Source organism: Clupea harengus, chromosome 21, assembly GCF_900700415.2.
Source record: "Clupea harengus chromosome 21, Ch_v2.0.2, whole genome shotgun sequence".
NCBI classification, from domain to species: domain Eukaryota; kingdom Metazoa; phylum Chordata; class Actinopteri; order Clupeiformes; family Clupeidae; genus Clupea; species Clupea harengus.
Window position 1 is genome coordinate 4316175 of NC_045172.1, and position 21177 is coordinate 4337351.

The following is a 21177-nucleotide window of genomic DNA, read 5'->3' on the forward strand; positions in this document are numbered from 1 at the left end:
TGGATTTTAGATGCACAAAAAAAATAAGAAACAACCAGCAATATACACGTAAACTATAAACTATATAACTTCGACATAGAATGCAACCCTCAAGAATGCAACCATCAAGAATAGAACTGTGTATGCAATTCTTACTATGAACTGTACACAGTTTGTAACACAAAAATGACTGTATATTTGCCAGAGGACAGGACTGGACTGCCGTTTCCAACTCTACCTGCTCAAACTCCTTCAGCTGCTGCTGTAGCAGGTCAACGTGGGACCCCTGGTCCTGAAAGTTCTGCAGCGATGGGCCAACGTGTTGCTGAGCCTGGCTGAGCTCAGCACAACCCTGACTCTTACACCGCAAGTACTCTTTTGCCTGAGTGGGATAAATAGGATGCATTACAATCTGGAGACTGCAGATACTCAGGGAAATGCTCAACTTCAAGAGAGTGTCCTTTGCAAACTCAAGGGCCACAGTGTAGGCGTGTATAGCAGTAGGTGTTCAGATGTTATAGGAGGGGGTGTTTCAAATAGTAACAGAGTGTGAAACTGAAATGAACTTCTAGTGCTCTACCTGCCACAAAGTAATGGGGTATGATTATGTAAGTTCAACATTGCAGGCCGCAAAACACTAGCTGCTGCAACTGTACAAGTGTTTGAGTGTGTAGGTGGGAGGAATGAAGAGAGAGTGAAACAAATAAAGAAGGGAGGGAGGGAGGCTGATAAAGGCTGATAAAGTACCTGCTGCAGTTGCTGCTGGAGAGCCTGTATCTGCTCAGTGAGCTGTTGAGCCTCACTCTGCACTTGGTCTCGACTCTCTAGCGCCACCTGCAGGTTCACACTGAGCTGAGAGATGATCTCATTCCTCTTCTCCACAGCACACTGCAACTGCTACAATGCAACAAAGACAGATTGCCAGTTAATTTCCTGACAGCATCCTTCCTCACTTTACAAAATGTTCAAGACTTTAACTTTAATACTTTAACCAGTGTACCTGATTTACACATCACACAAACAAGATAGCGCTTAGCTCTTCAACAGGTAAACAGAAGTCCACATTCCAGTCAACAGAGGATTCAAATCTTAGTAGGTCACAGAGTGCAGAAATCCCAAATTATAATACTGTGGGTCAAGTATGAACCAAGCCGTCACGAGGCAAGATATTCTCTCTTTTTTTTTTTCTCCCCGTTTTTTGTTGTGCTGTAAATTAGTCACATTGTGTTCAAAGTGGTGCGAATACGAGATGATGCATGAGGATTTGATAAGGTCATATTCAGGAAGCGGGAGCAGGCTAAAACGGCATTACTCTAATCACAGCTGGAGTGTGCGGAGTGCTGCCTAGGGGGTTCAGATGCACACTGCATTGTTGTAAACACAAATGAATCCATACGAACAAACACCTTGCCTAGCCTACTTGCTGGGTATGACACACTTTTCACATGGGAAGCAAAACATGCTAGTAGGAGGAAAAATCAATTTTGGCAGTAGTACCTGGAGCTGTTACATGTAGGTAGGCCTACATGAGACAAACTACCCAAACATAGCATGCTTACGCTCACTTTTAAAAGATGGCTTCCCACAGTCACTTTCTCCAAACGGACAAACGGAACAGCAGACTATGCCTTCATTCACCACATACTCCAACTAATAATGTATTTATTGTAAAATGTAAAAAACAAGGAAAATGACAAGTAAGCTTGCTATCCAGACATGGTTTGATTACTGAGCTGTTCCTATGGTTACCTCACTGCAGTGGCATATCGCTTAAGTGACTCTAGACAGTTAATTGTGTTTCAGACCAGAGGCAGGGCGGGAGGGTGCGGGACAGAGAGCAGGGATCGCTTTCCATCCGAAAGCGTCCTGAAGATGACCTCAAACACTTTTACTTGCTCATTGGGAAATGCTATTTCTGCTCTACTGTGGAAAACCGACTATTCTCACTCCGCAAGTACACTGTAACACGAGTGGCAAGTAGTTTTGAGGAAGGCAGTGGAGTACCAATGTGTGGGGGGTTGATGCACTCACTACCTTGAGCTGCTCTTTGCCTGTGTGTGGGATGATCTTCATGCCCAGGTCCTCCATTTCCTCAGGCTGGTAAGCTGCTGCCCCGTCCCCCAAAACAGAGCTCTGCATCTCTGTGTCTGTGTGATGCGTGAGCCTGCTACATTGCTGGAGCTCTTGATCGCTGTTGTCCACACTAGAGGACCTTGGAGAGTGCTGAAGGATTGTGAACAAAAAGACACACACACACAACAGAAGAGGGAAGGGAAAAAAAAAAAAAGCATACGTTATTTGCTAGTTGTGTTACCATGACAACATTCCCCCTCCAGCATTCACATGGCAGCTGACCCATTTCTTGTCTATGGAATGAGTAAAGGACACACACACACACACACACACACACACACACACACACACACACAGACACTTACCACTGTAGACACACACACGCACACACAAAAGCAAACCAAGCAACAAATATGATGCACATTACAAGGTCTACTGGGTGCACAGCACTGAAACGATAAATGTATATGCAATGTTTTTGTGCATTGATTTACTTCTCTTCTCATAACACCCTGGTGGAATCATTTCTTACTTGATGTCAGACTACCTAGAGACAGGGCAGTACCAGTTGGAGATATTAAGATTCACTAATGATGGCTATGTACATTACAAATATTGATTAGAATTGTGTGACTATCCTCTTTTCTAATTTTTCATAGCATCCGAGGATTCAAAAACAAAAATCAAAAACTTCAACAGAATCAAACAAAGGTTTAAAAACTGTCAGCAAACCTCAGGCGGGGTCCTGGCGTCCTGTCCATGGTCCTGCTCGTCCGTTAGGCACATTTCTAGGTGATGATCTTCTGCCGCGCCGACATTCTTCTGTGCAGCCGGGCCCTTCCTCTTCGGCGTCTTTTTCTGCGTGCTCGCACCGTCACCTTTCGCACGCCGCTGTCGATAGTTAGCAAGCTGTGGAAGAGGTTGAGGGAAAGGTAGAGGGAGAGGTAGGTGAGGATCAGGTAACAGGAGGAAATCAGCAGCATGCTAACAGCTCGAAGCCATGGGCACCAGGGAGGGCACTACAGGTGGCAGCCGGGGTCAAAATTCATGCAGAGCCATCCTGGCGCTGTTCTAGTGGCATGGAAACCAGAGTGAGGAAGGGATGCTGTGGCATACAGTATCCCATGAGCAAAAAAAGAAAAAGGACAAGAAAAAAATGCAGAAAAGGAGAAGCTCAGTTTAGTTTTCCCATCTCCCGGAAGTCCCGTCCTGGCTTCAGGTCTACTGGCTCACCAGTCTCCATCCATGAACACGAGAGAAGGAATTCCCGGAGTTCAGAAGCAAGCCGGCTGGCTGCCGCTCACCCACATCACTCTGCAGACCCCTCCCCTTGTGTGTGGCTTCTAAGCTGCTTACAGTAGATTACAGCGCTTCAAAAGGAGCCCACTGGAGCACCACACACACAAACCTTTTTACCAGCCACACTTCAGGCTACTACTGAGTCCCATCACAAAAGACATAATAAGTACCATACAAGGTACTGCATAAACATATCTTCCAGGTTCAGAAAACGGAGATTTGCACCAAGTCTGGCAAAGAGAAATCCACTTTATCCCATGCATATTCAGAAAACATTCATTCTGAGGTGAATCTTGTGTGTGAGGACAGGGAGAGTGAGGGAGAGCTTGAATTACTGACTCACCAGTGATGTAGCAATATTAACTCTCTTTCTCTCGCTCACACACACACGCGCTCACACACAGGACTGATTTTACCCATGCCTGAGCACTCCCTAGACCATCGCACCCAATGTGGTTAATAGTGACCTAGTTCTACATGCTAATTAGTCAAATGACAACAAATGTGGGTGGCATTGGCAGATTCAACGTGCTCTAGCTCAGCTCCCTCTCTGTGTGTGTGTGTGTGTGTGTGTGTGTGTGTGTGTCAATCAGTCCAGGCCCATATCTCCCCCATCTTTTCTTCACGCTGTCATGTCACATGAGATGTAAATATCAGAAGTAGCCTGAAGCCACGTCTGAACCCAAAAACAGATCCTGGCTGGAGCATCGAGAGCACAGGAGAGCTGCTGCTTGACTTCAATAACAAGTATTTAGGAGTGATTTCAGGAGTGTTTTTGCTTTTTCTTTAACATTGGAAACTGGACAGATCAACAGAATATATATATATATATATATATATATATATATATATAGGCATGGTCACTAGTGCAAACAAGAAACCAGTAACCAGCGCAAAACATTAGCCTATATACTCTCACCATGGAGTCAAGGATGAGCTTGGCTTGCCTGTTCCATGGTGATCAAACAAGTGCCATGGCAACTGCTAAGTCAGTTGAACAATTTGAGGATTTGACAAGACTGAAAATGTCCTAACATAAAGGGTAATGCACTCCATTCAACAGTGTTAAAAAAAATTAGACATCAGTTGCATAGTTCAGAGAGGGAACATTTCTCTGTGCAATAACTTTTCCTGTTGTATGAATACAAGCTCAATTCAAAACTGTCGACTGTCAGATCTAAATATTCGAGGTTTCCATCGAGCATATTTTATGTTTGCATTTAGTGGCATAAGTATGCCATCTACAGGGGCAAAAAAGAAACGATCAAAATATGGGCGCAATACTGACCTGGCTGTTAGTTTATGACTATGAGCTAGCTACGTACTTTAAACCAAGACGACAAAAACCTTCACGTAAAAACACACACATTAGCTGTAATGTCTCACCAGTTTTAAGTACAATTCATATACATCCCATTATCAACATGCAAAGTTCTTTTAAATCGTTAGTTACTCTGTCCTTTCTGACAGCAGGCACTGACGTAAATGCTTACAATGTTCTAAATTTAACTCAGCCACCTGCAAGATGGCCTGGTCCTACCCGGAGACAGACCTGTGTCAGATTCCCGCACCTCAAGTCAACTAGCAACTGCTCCGCGGCTGTCCACACGCAAACACCAGAATTCGCCTCTGCGTGATAGCTTGGTACTGCGTCTGCAGCAGCTTCAAGAGCAAATGAGTGCAAAGTGCGCTGACCAGGTCACTATAAGGTCTCAGACAGAAAGCAATCCTGCTCACCTCAACCCCTTCTGTCCACCCTTGGCGGACATTCTTCTATTCTTAAGCAGCTTCGCAGTGCCAAAATAAACTCCATGCAGGCTAGCTAACGTCTAAGGATTGCTGGCTATATTCTTACAAGGGAACACATAACCTCGTTATAGACTCTTAAATGGTCTCTAACTGGAATCTGAATATGTACTTAAAATCATGTATTGATCCACACCGCATAGTAGGAACAAGACCTACCTATACCAGAAGCTGAATCAACTTGATGTCAAAGAGCTAAACAAAAGGACTGTGTGTAGGCATGACACAGCTGTACTCAAACAAGGCTTGTAACATGATCAATCTCAACCCCTTCGTCATGTTGATATATTCAAACTGACTAAAGAGGTAAAAAAAAGGAACAGAGGAAGCTTTTGTTATTGCAAAAAAGCTTATTTCAGTATAATTCTGTAAATGTATGCAGTTGAGAAGACATCATTCAGAGCAGACAATGAACAGAAGCAGTCTACCGTTAGTTCAAGATACAATAACTTACCAATGTTTTTATATTTATGATAAAAAATCTATATATAATTTAGTATAAAGGATACTGCGTTTACTTTATGGGAGAGGGGTCATCTAAATGTTTACTACATAAACTGAGCAGTTGACCAACGTTAAACAACAACAACTCAGAGAAAACTTTTCCAACACAATTGCGGCACTGATTCTGAACGGCGGCAACATTGTGCTAGGATGGCTAACTGTTAAGTGAGCCAGCGACAGCTAACCATCTAACGCTAGCTAATAACAAACAGTTTGCGACTATGCACAGGGTCTCGCAACACCTATTAAGTAGTCACAGAATCTCCTTGCAGGCAAAAAACAAGTAGCCAGGCGAAATAGTGGGTTAATACAGCGGCAAACTTAAGTTTAGGTCGTTATCTTATTGAGTCAACTAGCTAGGTTGCTAGCTAACGTTACCGCTATTGTATTCCAACAGAGAAGCTGGGCTGTGAGTAGCAGTATGACTTCATCGGCTAGCATTCAAGTTTACAAACCTTTGCACGTCCGGCCTCGAGTTTTCTCTGCCGTTCATCTTGATCCATCTCCCGAGTCAAATGAAACCATAAGACTTAGCTTCGCTCTCGATGCAACCCTCTATTTGACTGGGTCTCCAATTTCTAAGTTAGCTATCTTGAAGTTGGAAAGGAATCCTCAAAATAACTGTCAGAAAGAAATTCAACATGGCCGCGAACTTGGTTCAACTCCGCCCTTATTGGTTAGGGTCAGTTGATGAGACCTATCAAAACCAGCATGATCAACTTTGTAGCCAATCAAATTTGCGCTCAATGACAATTTACCTAATGTACGCCCGCCCACCCACTCCTGGATCTGTAACTGACACGTTGTCAACCTATTAGAAACATGCAATCGGCATAGAAAACACTAACAGACAACTTTCCTAACCAATTATTGTTCTTACAGAAATGTGGAGCCAACCCTCAGAATCTGTTTTCAAAACGCCAACTTTCATGACACTGGCTTCATTGGTTCCTGAAGCAACACCCTTAAAGCTGCATCAGGTCCCTCACCAATAGAAATATGCGTATCCGAAGCCCGGGTAAATCAACTGAACCAGTAGAAATGTACCCATATGATTACAAACTATGCACACTGCTTGCATTGCTGTACTGCTGCGTCATGGTTCCTTGTGTGTATTCAAACAGCCTACGGTTCTGCTGCGGCGCTGCAACTGCCAGCCCAATCTTTCTGCATGAGTTTGCCTTTAACATTGGCCGTCAATACACAATCATTTGATATCATCCATTGTTGATGAGTGGTCCGAAAAGTGAAGACCAGAAAGTTGAATAGTTTTAACCAGAAATCAATCACGTGACGTGCACTGCCCTTGTTCAGGTTTCTATATACTTGTACCGTACACGTTCTCACATGCTTTTGCAAAAATGGTTAAAAGATAATATTTATATGTCAGTTGTGTATGTGACATATAACTCGCCCATCAAAACTGCAGTGAAAGGTGTCAGTTTATGTAGTGTTGCAGGGATGATGTATACTACTGTATGTGTAATCTCATAGTCTACAGATATCAAACCATCTAATTCTAAAAAGACATTAGAACAGAAATGGAGATTAAGGCCATGGGCGCTTCCTTGAGTGCCATATATAGCACATTGTTCGTCTTGTAGGGTTCCTTGCTGCATAGCAACCTGAGGGCTGGGCTTACCTTACCTAATCAAAGATCATTCTTGTGTTTCTGGCAACCAGGTGATTGACGCAAGGAAGTGAGTTAACACACATAGGCTACCTGGGAACCAGGCCATGTCATGAATTTGTATCTGAAATACCAAATGGAGTGTACTGATTTATTTTTTCAAGGTGGATTTAAATCTATGGTTTTATAGTGATTATTCTGTGTGTGGTGGGACAGCCTTTTTTTCTCGGTCACTTTCCTAAACCTGCAAGTATGACCGATCCTATGGTAGACCAGATGACCAGGCTGAAACTAAAGTTACTGGAGAGGGTGAGTGTATAAGAGATGAGCAGTGTCCTTTAAAACGTTTGCATGAGATCATCACTTAATCACAACACCAGATGATTCATTCTGTTGTAGGCTACCATTGTATGTGGATGAATTGTTTAGCCTGTGATATTTACTTTTCCGTTCACCACAGAGACTTGAGAACGAGAGGAACAATTATGATGAAAGGGGAGATTCTGCCCTGTCCACAAGTAAGCTGTGGCAAAAATATGCCACATTTTCACTAGGATGTCCATACAGTATTGTCATATTTCTTGTTTTTCAAACGAATAGTGACAATCTATTGTTTTCGGGTAGCGAAGCGACAATTTATTGTTTTCTGGTAGCAAAGAGGAAATTATGTTTTCTTTCTGCTTACCTTTTTCATAGTCCTATCACGGCAACATTTGACATAAAGGACACACCCTTGACAGTCACATTTTAAAGTGTTTGCTCTCTCTGCTGGTTGAAATAGGACACTACATTGGGAGAAAATATTTCTGAGTATGCCAAGCAGAATATGTCAAATTCCATTTTAACCATTTTTGCTCTTACTTTGCAGGAAGTTATGATGGGCAAGGTGACGCCTTACATAGTGCTCTGAGACGGAAGAGGAATTTACTGCAGAGACTGAGAGTAAGTAGAGAGTCTGCAAGCAGAACTTATACAGTATACGCTGTTATCATTTATCACAGGACCTTGTTGAGGCATGTGGTATACAGTGAAAATATTTACTTACCAGGCCTGGGTTGCCAAGCAACGAGCTCAACACCAGCAGACATTATGCAGTATCAAAATAGAGAAAAACATAGAGCAGTATTATACAGCATAAAAGACTATGACTTACCTATTTGGTGATGAGCCTTTATAGCCTACTTTGTAGATAATAGATAATATGGTCAGGGCCTGCAGTGCAGCCTATATGTTAGATGGGATAGCTAGCCTATTACTAATAGAATGGACATGTGCCTAAAAATAGGGATAGCATGGATTGATCACCCAATGAGAAGATACAAATGTTTAAGTTTTTAAAAAGAGCTCTGATAGAATAAAAAAAAAGTTTAACTGGTGAAATATTTGAGTACTGAAATTAAATTTGAAACATAAACAATGTTGAAGACAAGCTATGCAACAGTGGGCATCTGTTTGTTGTTGTTATTGTTGTTGTTGTTGTTGTTATTGTTGTTAAATTGCAAGTAACATGTGAGTGTCTCAATCTTTGTACTGTGGTGGTAAGCACGGAACCCCAAGCTACTAGAGTGCTACATCATGTCACAAGAGGCTGTCATACACCATCAACAACAAATATGTAATTTGATCAGCCACGTGAGCTGTGTGGGGTTTTTCATATGAGTCTGGCTCCTCTCTGTCTCATGTTGAAATGTCCTTCAGTGAGAAATACTAACACAATGAGGTGTACTGAGGTTGTCAAGGTTATGGGAAGGGTTTCTTATAACACAATATAATGCACTGTATCTTTAAGGAGAGAACATATTTAAGGAAATCATCTGAAATTTATTTTCAGTGTCTTTCCTTAAATAAATATACATCATTGACAGGAAATGTATTTTGTAAATCACTATGAGACTACATTGAAACTCAGAAAGCATAGAAGAAAACCTCAGAAATAAGCCTCTGACCAATTCTGTGCATGAACTTCATCAGGGATATAGCCTCAGTGCACTCCGAGTCCTTAGGGGACATCCATGGTGTTTGATAGTAAATCGAGACACACATTCATCTCCATAGCATGTCATCAGACATAACCCAAATTTTGATGTTTTCTTTATGTTCCTGTTGTACAGGAACAGCACTACTTGGAGGATCTTGGAAGACCACATACATGGGGAGGGAGTCACAGGCAACGTCGCCCAGATCACTTTCCTACAACAAACCCTCCTCCGATCCATGTGTACCAGCCACTTCCACCTGTCCCGGACCACCAACTGCTTCCACCACCGCCACCGCCACCACCCCCCCGAATCATACAGCAAACAGTAACAAATCTGAACAATCTGGGCTGTGCCTTGTCTTTGCCCATAGCCCTTTCTTTCTCTTGTCTGTTCTGTTGCTGTCTGAGATGTTATAGACCCACAAATGATAGATTGCGTACCATTAGCCAACACATTTACAGAAGGATTCATGATGTTTATAAAGTATTTTTTGGAGAACTGTTAATCTGGCACCAACTCATTGGGCCATATTCCAGAAAGGTGTTCATCTTTTAGGCCTGTCTAACTTGGCTAAATGCACGACGATGCTCTTCTATTCTCTTCTATCACTCTGAGTTAACTTAGCCAGGTTTGTCACTAAACCGCATTCTTGGAATACCTCTCAGACAGCTTGTTAGCGAAGTGATTGGTTCATCAACACACATCCCAAACGTCGGGCAAGCAGACCAATCACAGTTTTTGCATTCTATGCCACTGCGACGTGTAGTTACATTTCTTGGGAGGTGCTCGCAGGCTACAGTGTTGACCAGAAAAACGCAATCTAAATGCCTTTCGTAAGTATGTCCCATTGCGTCTGTGCTCTCCTTACAGCTTCCTCAGCAACCAACCACCATAATCCAGCAGCTGCCTCAGCAACAGCCAATCATCACACAGATACCTCCTCCTCAGCCTGCACCCCCATACAAATCTGGCAGCGTCAAAGAGGGTACAAATGATAATGATGTGTGTGTGTGTGTGTGTGTGTGTGTGTGTGTGTATGAGTGTTCTCGTTGGTACATAACATTTTATCGGATAGAGGTGTGTGGTCTGTGTGAAAGTCATCAAAGTCAGAATAATTAGTAAATTAGTGAGTGTAAAGTTTACAATGTGCCAGTTGTATCAGGTTGTCCTCCATGGTCTTCCTGCATGCCTATTGTGACTTTCATTCCACAGACATGGTAGAAATGATGCTGATGCAGAACGCCCAGATGCACCAGATCATCATGCAGAGCATGATGCTGAAGGCCATCCCTCCCATGGCCATGTCCTCGCCGATGGGAGCCGGCCATGCTGCCCCCTCAACTCCATACTCTGTAGCGGTCAGTAACCTTTAACAACAGTTGTGACCGCTAATGTTAAATGATTTTAGAAATGAAATCGTCATACTAACACTGTAAACATATAGATGAGCTGTGAAGAAAGCAATCAGAAAAGTACTGTTTTATGCACTAGTTAATGTCACACAACTTGTCCCAAACAACTAACCAAAGACCCAGCTGAATTCATGAAATCCTCTATATCTGTGAAATTTTGCTAGTGGACTTAAAATGACATTTTTAAGAAAGTCCGTATCTTGTTTCATCCAGTTTTGACCTTGCTGTTCCCCAGGACATGCCCTCCAAAGCAAGGGGCAGTGCCATCCACCACCATCATCACTACAGCCCACCTGGCCCACAGCTGCCCCCCATTACCTACCCCATCTGGGGCACACAGGGAGGGGCATACCAACCCTCAGTGCAACATGTGATGGGGCCAATATCACTCCCACCTTTAAACATGTAAGGGGCAAGAAGTTGAAGCTGTCTAAACTTGATCCAGCCTTTGATTTTATGAATTGACGCCAGCCTCTTACCTTTACTTTTATGAAGTGTTAAGCATAATCTGTGCAGTTTCATTCTGAACACATGGCTTTTGGGCCCTTCTCGACAATAACAAAGAAATCTTTCACTACAGTCACTACATCATTTAACATAGTTTGTGATACCTTTTGTTTTTTTTCTCTCAACAGTGGCCAGAAGTGGAACTAATTCTAGAATGCCTGTGGAATGATCACCACAAGCAAACAGCATTCTTCCAAACAATGGACCACTTAACGTACACCACGTGATGTCAGGTTGCCCACACCCTGAACTTTGTTTGTAAAGAGCCATTTAAGGGTTTAGAACAGATGGAGGAGTAAAGTGGTGAGAGGACTGAAGCTGTACAAGAACACTAGGCACTGGCTTCCAGAATCTCAGAGCACCAAATATTTGTTGGTAAAATTGAATAATATATGCAACCTACACCTGTTCAAAGCACACACACTGTAGCTACCCACTATGCAGATTTTGCGTAAAGAAATCAAGGGAGGCCGGACATTGACGGTCAAGACATTGCATGCACATTTTTTAAACACACACCAGGAATGCATGGGTCATTATACAAATCAAATTTTTATTAAATATTCAGCCCCAGTTTTTATTCTGTATATACAAATTCACAAGATACAGCTGAGTCCACTCTCTTAAGTGAAATCAACATTGGATTGGAAGGTCCATTGTTGAACGAAATTCCACTTAACCATGAATGTGGTGTGGCCTGAGGAGCTTAAAATTCTATTTAAAATAGGCACTCATTTTATAAAATATAAAAAAAAAAAAAAACTCTCAAAACAATAAACAAACATGTTATACATATGCTTATGTCTTCAGTGTAAAAAGCGAGGCGACTGAGGTACAGTAATCTGAATCTCAGCTTTTGGCTCCAGTTCTCTGTAGCATCTGATAGGTTGGGCCTTGTGAACCTGAAGAGCCACAGGGGACAGTCAACAAAACAAATCGTCTCAAGATGAAAGGTACGCTGGAAATGGATACAATTTAGGGCTAGCACCAAGCATTAAATAAGGACTTCAGTCTGAAGCGGACATGCCGCTTTTACCACTGGAGAGAATGAATTTGTTTTATTGTAATTCAGTAACGGCCCTTTAAATCTGCCAGCAGAGGAGTACAGTGGACTCGATACATTCAGAAACTGATGAAAGCTCAGGGTTGTGCTTAAAAGCATCCTGATCTAGTACTGAAAAAGGGTCACCTGTTCTCGACGAAGTTTGGCAACAGCCACTTTCTCCATCTGCTTCTCCTCCCAGAGCCTTTCCTGCTCCATGACGGCTCTGAGGGCTTCCCTTGTCCTCTTCAGCTGGTCAAAATTCACTTAAGACCCAACGATAACAGTTAAAGGGAATGAAGGCTAATAATAATAATAATAATTTACACATACATTTAACGCCACATTTCATGACTCAGGGTCACCTTATAAGACATTGATTAGCATCAGTGCCAAAACAGAAGTGCAAAAGAAGTCAAAAATACCAAAGCACATTACCCAAAAAAAACAAAAAAAAACAGCATGCAGCAGTTGACACTGAATACGGAAAATGGCAGTGTGATGGAAAATCTAGGAACTGAATGCAGCAGATGGAGCAGCTTATTGAGGTTGGAGTTACTTACCTTGGCTGGCATGATTCTCTATCCTAGGCCTGAAGGGTTCTCTAAAGGTAACGATGTTTGGTCTTGCTCTGAAGGTGGCTGCCTCCCTCCATCTCTTTTGATCCGCTTTTATCTGAGCACATGGGAAATGTTTTATGACCGGCGACTAGATGTCATTACTCAAGATTAAGAGTCATAATTCACACAGAAGGATTCATGAGGGACTCACCATCTGCTTTCTTCGCTCAGCTTTAATGGCCACCCGTTGGTCAGCCAACAGGTTGAAGGGTTTCGGTTTGGTAGGTGCCACGGTTCTCTTTACTGGAACACCCTGGAAGAACAAAAGGTTCACACAAAACAGTTGCCAATGAATATTATTCAACCAAGGATTAGCAGGTAGGTAAGGACAGCAGGATCTGGATAAACTGAGGTCTTTTTCCCTTTGAACCCATCATAGTCCTGAAAATGGCATTCCATCTTATCTTAAAAGTACAAGATATCTAGGACAGGAAACAAAACTCTTGTTCCAAAAAATCTTGCCCACTCAAAATATAAATAAACAAATACATAAAAATCCATCTTTTTGTTACAGCGTGAAGTATACCCTTTAGCACACAAAATGTAAATACCCAGGACTTCACAAGTTTGTGTCTGAATAAATGCTCAAATGAAATACTTCAGTTAACATTTGCACAGAGGACACTCATCTAAAGCCTTTCTTGGAAAATATTGTGCACCTATGATGTGTGATTGATAAAAGTCTGAAGTAAGGGGAAAATGGACCACAGCATTACATTTATTTATGGTTTATTTAATTATACATTTTTGGCAGTAGGGAATGATAGATGTTTTGCTTCCTGATGAAGATTAAAACAGACTACACCATCAAAAATAGCATGTGCAACATAGGATGTCACATTACAAGGTGCAGCTAAAGCTCTTTGTTTGATGGTAGTCAAATAAAGGTCACGTCTGATACTTACCACCACCACCCCCATTGATGTGGATAAAGGCAGAGGCCTGGCACTGAACGTGTACACTTCCATCTCTTCAGTTGTGAGCCACAGCTTGTGTAAATGGATCCTATAAATAGGGTAGGATCCTGAATCAAAGTGGGCGGTGCAAAAAGATGTGGGCACAGGTTTGTCATCAGGTTCACCTGTGCACACCTGGCTAGACAAGGCTGAAAAGGCAAGGTTCACTGATGGAAGCCTGCATCAAATGTGCAAAGTGGATGAGTGTGGAAGCAGACTGGGTGGAGCTAGGAGACAGTGGATTGTTTTTATTTTCCGATATACTTTAATAAAGAACTAGCTGACGGTTTGACATATTCTGAATTATGACTGGGTCTGGATAGCAGGGATGGATGAGGTTTTAGGCAGAAAGAAAATAAATCAGGATTTCAAAACTCAACATACATGGAAATTCATTAGAAAGGATTTTTTAAATAAATATTAAGGAATATGTTTTAATAAGAGACGTGCATGGGTTCACGCACGGGCCTGCTACGAAAGCTATTTATACAGGGTTAATTAGATCAGTGTTTGATTATGACTGTCTTGTGTATGCTCCTGTACATTGTGAAAGCCAAAAAAACAGTAGCAGGGCATGCGGGAATGCTCAAAAAGTGAGTTTGAAATTGCGGTGATTTTAAGGTAGCCTAAATCAAATCTGTCCCATTAATGCAGAGATTTGCAATTGCAATTGTTGGAAATCCTTGAATTTGTGTGAATCTGTGAAAACACAAGATAGCAAAATCCTGGAAGGACTGCTTAACATATTTGAATATAAATGATATGGCCTTGTAGGCTACATATTTCGCAATAATCTGATCTGACATCTTGTGAAAGAACCGAATAGCCTTGCATTTTACAGTAACCACAGACTGATCATGGGAGGACTGCGGACACCATCAGAGAGGGCTCATCCTTTTGCAGTTTCTGTACTGGTGCTTGGGCGACCAGTTCACATTTTCGGGGTTGTCTGAGGAAAAGTTCTCACCAACCAATGAGGGGCGCATACCGCAACCGCCTGGCAATGCTTACACGAGGAACTAGCATGAGCTCCCCGTATCAGCTAATCTGTGACGTAACATCGTAGCACACTGGAGCTCATGTTGGCGTGTCGTAGTTGATTTTTTTGTGCTAGGTTATCCAGCCTTTTTCATCACGTATAGACCTGGCACTAACAAACGAAAGGGCGTTCATTTATCTCTGGCTGTCTGGAATGTATGAATGGATAGTTGACGGAATATCATCGCTCTTCGTGCCTTTTTCTGGAGGGAAATCAAGGAGTTGGCCTAAGAACTGCGGTTTATCAGAAACCGCACGGACTCCTGACGAGCAAATACTGGAGAATTGTAATAACAGGCCACCGAAACGCAATTATCAGAGGTCAGTGTCAGCAAACTTGGTTGATAGACGGTTTAGTTAGATTGGACACTCTAACCCATAACCATTCATTACTCTGTTCTGCACTGTGTGCCAGTTAGCTCATATGTAGTGTGCTCTGTAACGTTAGCTTGGGTAACGTTAGCCAGCTAGCTAGCAAGGTAAGTTAATTGAGCCAATTAGTTGCTAACGATAAACTTGGTCCAGTGGTTGAGAAGCTAGATAGGTTAACTCGCTAATGCTTAATATAACATCAGCTGTATCTACCCAAGTGATACCACTTAAATGTGTTTAAGCCTGTTTATAGCTCACTAGTTAGTTGTTTTCAATGCAGTCATAGCTACGACATAATATAGTTGGTTTTGCAACAAGGTCTTTGTTTATTTTGATATCTATGTAACGTTCGCTAGCTATCTAGCTAACGTGTTCCTAGGGGTAACGTTAACGTGATCCTAGCTTTAAAAAGCTACCGTTAGCAATACATAACATGTTAACCATTTATGAATGGGACATAACGAAAACTTACGAGCTAGTTACTTAGAATAACTCCGTTAATCTAGCTAACTTGATTTCTATCTTTAGCTGACTCTTCAGTTGGCAGAATATGACACGTTAAGGTCACACGCTCATATTAAGAAATGTCGCATAGTTAGCGGACGCCTTTTAGTAGCCAGGTCAGGAAACTGTTGGTTACTTTGTGTCTTTCTTCATTGTTGTCTGCGAATTCTTGTTTCCTTGTTGCAGTGTCCACTCTCCCGAGGGCACGTCAGAGCCAGTGGAAATCAAAAGACCAAGGAGAGGTAAACTAGCTAGGGCCTTGCTTCCTTAGGCAGGCTTACTGTGGCAATTTGTAGATATATGAATACATAGTCAGCGGTGTATGGTTAACAGTCAGTTTCTGTTCTTTTTTAAGTGTCATTTCATGTCAGAGCTTTGTCTAGTAACACTGTTATTTGAATGATGGCTTTAGCTGTTGAACTATCTGCCCAACTCTTCTAACTTACTTCTTTCTTTGTGACCAGATGTAATTTTAAACACGGTTAAGAAAACCCTGGCAGGAGTTGCTGGCTTTCTCCGTCTGCGGCACCCGAAGCCCAGCCTTCACCATGACCACCACTCCTATAAGAGAGCCCCGGTATGATTCAGCCCTCTATTTCCAAGACAGTGCTGAAAATATCAATATATCCCTAGTTAGTAGGCCTGTCTATTGACATGTGTGCTTGTTTTGCAGCTGCAGCCCGTTGCCCTGGTGGGAATAGATGAAATTCCAAGCAGTAACATGAGCATGTGGATTACGAATGGGAATGTTAAAATGGGTAGGTGTACCTAAGAGCATCAACATTCGCAGTGACCTTATCAGTGCAAAATACAATAGACAGATTTTTTTTCTTCCAATAACTTGCAGTACCGAATAGGTATACATTTTGTGTTTAATATTTGTTCCATTTGGGTGTCAAATCAGTGCTGCATTCATGACATCTCTCCACAAACAGGTTGTGGATTGCTTGATTTATGTTGTTCAAATTCAGCCCATTTTGTGAAATGCTGACTTATTTGTTGTTCTCAGACAAACTGAGAGAGGGAGGGAACACTGGCACTGGCCAAGAGAAGACGGTGTCTGCCTTCGGCCACAGCCCCTTGCCTCTGAACAGGAAGCAAGAGTAAGTAGCGGCGACCACTTAGTGTCTCTTATTCTCCTCAACTAAGTTGTCTTTTCTTTGATATTCGAAATCACACAACTGATAATCTGAGGGGTGCCTGTGTCTGAATTAACAATTCCAAAGTGTATGCACTTTCCTACTGTAAGGATCACCTGTTTTGATAATGTACCCATGAATGGAATACTCCTTTGATGCTCTGCCAACATCATTGTATATACAGTGTGTCCCTACCATGTATTTGTCTTGAGTGCCACCTCTTCACGTCTTCCAAGCAGCAGTGGAGCAATGGTGTTTCGAGGAGCTCAGGACAGGACCCAGCGGCGATCACTGCAGCTCCTGCCTGCCCGTCCTGCAATGCCTGTTAGCACTGCGTCCCCGGACCTGGCCAGCCGTCCCTACAAGCCCTGCTTGGCTGTGGAGGAGGTGAGTGTGGAGTCACCCAGTTGGGGGTTGCGCAACATGTTGGGCACGAGTCAGTTTCATGCACCAGGGTCCATATTACTGTCATAAGTCATATCTTGCATCTGAAGTAAATATCTGACAGTATTTTTGTAATTTTATGCTAGATACTCTTAATTTGATGTAAGCTAATGAATTGATAGTCAATAAAAGTTGTTCTATCAATTGGTTCTCAGTGTAGTTGTCATGATTACTAAGCAGATAACATATCAACAATCAGACTTTTAAGAGAGAAGTGTGAAGAATAAATGCATCTGAGAATGTATTTGCATGTTTTACTTTGTTCTTGTTGTTCTTGAAGATAATGACCTGCATTCACTGACTGTTTGTGTTTCAGGCCCTTAAAGAAAGTGACCGGGAGCAGTACTTGAGACTGGTGAGGATGGTGTCAGAGAAGTACAGCAAAAACAGACCTCTCCCCTTTGCCAAGATGAAACCTCTGATGTGAGCACCTGCACTACCCATTTAACATTGAAACCTATTTAGCCACGTAGCCCGGCTGCGCACATGCCTCAGGTTTGAAACTGTGTTGTAAAATTTGAGAATCTTTTGTTTCTAAAGGATGTCTCTTCCTGTGGATGGATGCAAACAAACCGTCTTTGGCAGGACCTGTGATCCGAGAAGCATTAAGCCTGGCCCCCTCAGAGGTACAAGAGGAGAGTGTGCTCTCACCGAACAGACTCAGATTGAGATCTGGGCCGGATACAGGCCAGAATTAGAACTTGTTCTGAGTCCACAGCTATCTGTGTTCAGCCTGAAACCCGATCCGAGGGGTATTCCAAGGAGGTGGTTTAGTGACAAACCTGGCTAAGTGAAGTCAGAGTAAGTAGTAAACCTCCTAATAGGAGAGCCCTATGCATAGGGCTCTTCTGTTAGGATGTTTACCACCTGCTCTGAGTTAACAGGTTTGTCACTAAACCACATTCTTGGAATACCCCCCTGGCGTTCCAGGGGGTACTTTCTTGAAAGCGTCATCGAGCAACTACTGTTTAATGTTAAATGATAGGGACACCTCATCATGTTGTATACTACCTCTTAGTTACCGGGTGGTTGCTTAATAATGCTAATGATGCTTTTCCACAACCCTGCTCCAGTTTATCCACCAAGTTATAACTTTTAAAGTTGTCATCCTGAACTTCTGTAGGCCTGCTAAATGGTCCTCTTTCCTACCCCCTCAGCCAACCCCAGTGTCTCTGTGTGGAGGGATGTGTCTTCAGGTAAACAGACTAAAGACAGGTAATTCACTCCGCCGCCTTGGCTTCTTCCAGAGTCTCAGTCTGCCTTAAACTTAGACAAAGACTCAGTATATTTATGCTGCCATAAAAAAAAGATAAGGTAGATGTCAGATTTCAATGCATGGAACATCAGCTCACCCTAATCATGGCAACCATTTACTTTTAAGTGCATTATGCAGATGGTGGACACATTTGAATGAAAGGTGCCCAATGGGTCTTTGTGCATGGCTTTGTTTGAGTGAGTGGTTGGTGGAATGCTCCACGCCATAAAAATATATTTTGTGATTATTTCAATGATTTGAACCCTCCCAGATATGTGTCTGGACCCTTTCACAGTGTATATACATGTCTGCTCATGTGCTTTTGCGTAAATTGTAGTTTGCCCTCTTTGTCAGGACCGTGGATGTGGGTCTGAGTAATCCTGTTGAAGAATGCAGAAGCACAGGAGTGGATAAACAGTCCGCAAGGAAGGGGAAGGTAAGAGAGTCCCAAATCTTCAGTTTCAGTCTCAACTAGTCCCGACGCCAATCTTGTATGGAAACTGCCCCACTCCAATTTCATCTCTTGCATGATTTATATATAAATTATTTTATCCTCTGTTTTCCCCCCCCGTGTCAGACACAAATTAATTATTTAGTCGAATTAACCTTGACTACAAAATACAATGTTATCATGTTACACACATTTTCTAATTTGTTTTTATTTTGCCATATATACCAGTAATTTAGTCTTGAACTAACACATTTGCTCTTTCATTACAATAAAGTGACATTTAGTCAATATGTGCAAATTGATTTAGGTAGTTAAATTGTTGCCGCTATCTGTATGCTAACCTAAATAGAGGTTATGTGGGTCCTGGGGCATCAAAGCCAAATGTAATGGCGTTGGCACTTAGTTTGACTGAACCCCTATTGGATAAATGGGGCTGTGTGAGATATTAAATCATTCCGTCCGTGGTCTGTGGAATTCTTGTAGATCCAGACAGTGGATGTGGACCTGTCTGCAGAGGTGGCTGCTCGCCTCAACCTGAAGGACAAGGATCCGGCTCTGCCTGTGGCCACTGGATTCTGTAGTCGGCCAGCCTCTCAAGCAGACTTCTGGCAGGCTGAGGAGGAGCACCCCCGCCTCACCAAGGTCAGCTGAGCTCTCCTGATTTCTATGCTTTGTGTCTGCTCAGGTACAGGCAATTGTTTTGGGGGACATACTCTAAATTGGAAGCTTCCAGAAAGACTGCTGGGCACAGAGCAAATATATTATTCTGTAACTGTTAATAGGTCTGTGTTGGGTGGAGATGCTGTTATCCTTGCGCTCACTGCGGGGCAGATGCACTAACAGCACCCGTTAGGCTTCATTTTGTCGAAATGGGCGCAACGTTATGTAGGAACAGACTGCACAAAGGTAAAGCTGCATTCTGCCTGCCGCAGGAGCGCAGAATGACAAGTTGCATTGTTCTGACTTGTGCATGTGCATTCACTGGAGGGTCGTAGGAAAAGAGGGGGTTGTGGGTAAAATGATGGGAGGAGAAGCACAAAGAGAGACAGATTATGTATTCCACTGCATGTATGAAAACTGTGGGGGACAGCATAGGGGAAACTTCCAGAAATAACAGAGGTGGCATTCAGAGCACCAGATTTGCTCATCTGTACCATTTTAAAAGTAACATCTATTTTTGTTTGCGATCACCTTTTTCACTTCAAGTACGCTATTGATGTAGTGTGTCGTAGTATTATTGTTGTTTTATCTCCTATCAAAAAGTGAAACTGAAATCCAAGGAACATGGGAGTTAGGCTGGCCTATGTTTAAGCGTTGAGAAGAAATGTCTTAAAAGCAAGATAGTTACCCTTTTCATTGGATTTAAGTTTAGTTTTTTTAATAGGAGATACATTAGGAGGACATTATAGCCATTTGAAGCTTTCTCCTTATGATGGCCGTCAACGGAGACGAAAACGCCTAACCTGAGATAACGACCATACTCCTCGCAAACAAGTGGAGATGTTTCTGACAAGATGTCAAACAGAAATTTGCACTGTTTTTGCTCTTTGCAAACAAGATTGTTGGCTGTCATAGTTCGCTCACTAGTAGCCAAAACTGTAATGCATCTCCGTGTGTGTGTATGTGATTGGCAGGAGATGCAGATGGAGGTGGGTGCTGCCCTGGCTCAGAAGGACCCTAACCTCGTCCTCAGCAGTGCCTTTAAGCTGCGCATCACTCAGAGAGACCTGGGCACCCTGCAAGAAGGCTCCTGGCTCAACGACGAGGTGCGTATCTGTATCTGCAAACACCCCACTCCTTGTGAACATGTTCTCCCTATGTGTATGTGATTCATGTATGTATGTCTGTGAGTTGCATAAGTGTATAAGCTACTGGATGACCTACATTTCCTTGGGATAAATAAAGTATCTATCTATCTATCTATCTATCTATCTATCTACACACCCAACCCTGCAGCCAATCAAAATGTCACTGGCGTGGAAATTCACAATAACTCCTTTTGAGTAGATGCGACTAGTTTGCGATTGCATCAAAGTTAAACAATCTTTATTACCAGGTTGCAAGTTGTGATCTCAGCTCTGAAAGTTACAGGGCCTATGTCTTCAGGACGTGAACAGTGCTTGCTTTTCTGAAACCCAAAGGCTGTGGGTTTCAACTCCAATAAGAG

The 21177-nt window shown here is 42.6% G+C and overlaps 4 protein-coding genes across 6 annotated transcripts in view; 2 read left to right on the top strand and 2 right to left on the bottom strand.

The window, feature by feature from the left end:
- The window catches only part of pcnt (pericentrin), a 46512-nt gene extending 40194 nt beyond the window's left edge, over positions 1-6318 (bottom strand). For all 3 annotated transcript variants that reach the window (XM_031559075.2, XM_031559076.2, XM_031559074.2), the window contains exons 1-5: positions 6117-6318; positions 2785-2961; positions 2014-2202; positions 727-876; positions 218-361 (exon numbers count right to left, since the gene is read on the bottom strand). In XM_031559075.2, coding sequence (XP_031414935.1) covers positions 218-361; positions 727-876; positions 2014-2202; positions 2785-2961; positions 6117-6164 — 708 coding nt within the window. In that variant the 5' untranslated portion in view covers positions 6165-6318. The remainder of the gene's footprint in view (positions 1-217; positions 362-726; positions 877-2013; positions 2203-2784; positions 2962-6116) is intronic.
- Positions 6319-7347: 1029 nt separating this feature from the next.
- On the top strand, positions 7348-11762 carry zgc:112416 (PRR29 family protein). The gene is made up of 8 exons (XM_012821059.2): positions 7348-7600; positions 7752-7809; positions 8160-8233; positions 9403-9594; positions 10141-10255; positions 10483-10628; positions 10918-11087; positions 11318-11762. The coding sequence occupies exons 1-8, from the start codon at positions 7544-7546 to the stop codon at positions 11334-11336; spliced, it is 831 nt and encodes a 276-aa protein (XP_012676513.2). The 5' UTR covers positions 7348-7543; the 3' UTR covers positions 11337-11762.
- A 193-nt stretch (positions 11763-11955) lies between these two features.
- LOC105894552 (targeting protein for Xklp2-like) lies at positions 11956-13864 on the bottom strand. The gene is made up of 5 exons (XM_012821068.2): positions 13760-13864; positions 13003-13104; positions 12795-12906; positions 12379-12497; positions 11956-12091 (listed from the first exon to the last, which is right to left on the bottom strand). Exons 1-5 carry the CDS (start codon positions 13817-13819, stop codon positions 11996-11998), a joined length of 489 nt encoding a protein of 162 aa, XP_012676522.2. The 5' UTR covers positions 13820-13864; the 3' UTR covers positions 11956-11995.
- Positions 13865-14639: 775 nt separating this feature from the next.
- senp2 (SUMO specific peptidase 2) overlaps positions 14640-21177 on the top strand; it is a 10644-nt gene continuing 4106 nt past the window's right edge. Inside the window, exons 1-12 of the mRNA XM_012821076.3 lie at positions 14640-15166; positions 15908-15963; positions 16186-16298; positions 16395-16479; positions 16731-16824; positions 17100-17247; positions 17621-17727; positions 17845-17930; positions 18462-18519; positions 18914-18995; positions 19494-19652; positions 20645-20776. Coding sequence (XP_012676530.1) covers positions 15000-15166; positions 15908-15963; positions 16186-16298; positions 16395-16479; positions 16731-16824; positions 17100-17247; positions 17621-17727; positions 17845-17930; positions 18462-18519; positions 18914-18995; positions 19494-19652; positions 20645-20776 — 1287 coding nt within the window. The 5' untranslated portion in view covers positions 14640-14999. The remainder of the gene's footprint in view (positions 15167-15907; positions 15964-16185; positions 16299-16394; positions 16480-16730; positions 16825-17099; positions 17248-17620; positions 17728-17844; positions 17931-18461; positions 18520-18913; positions 18996-19493; positions 19653-20644; positions 20777-21177) is intronic.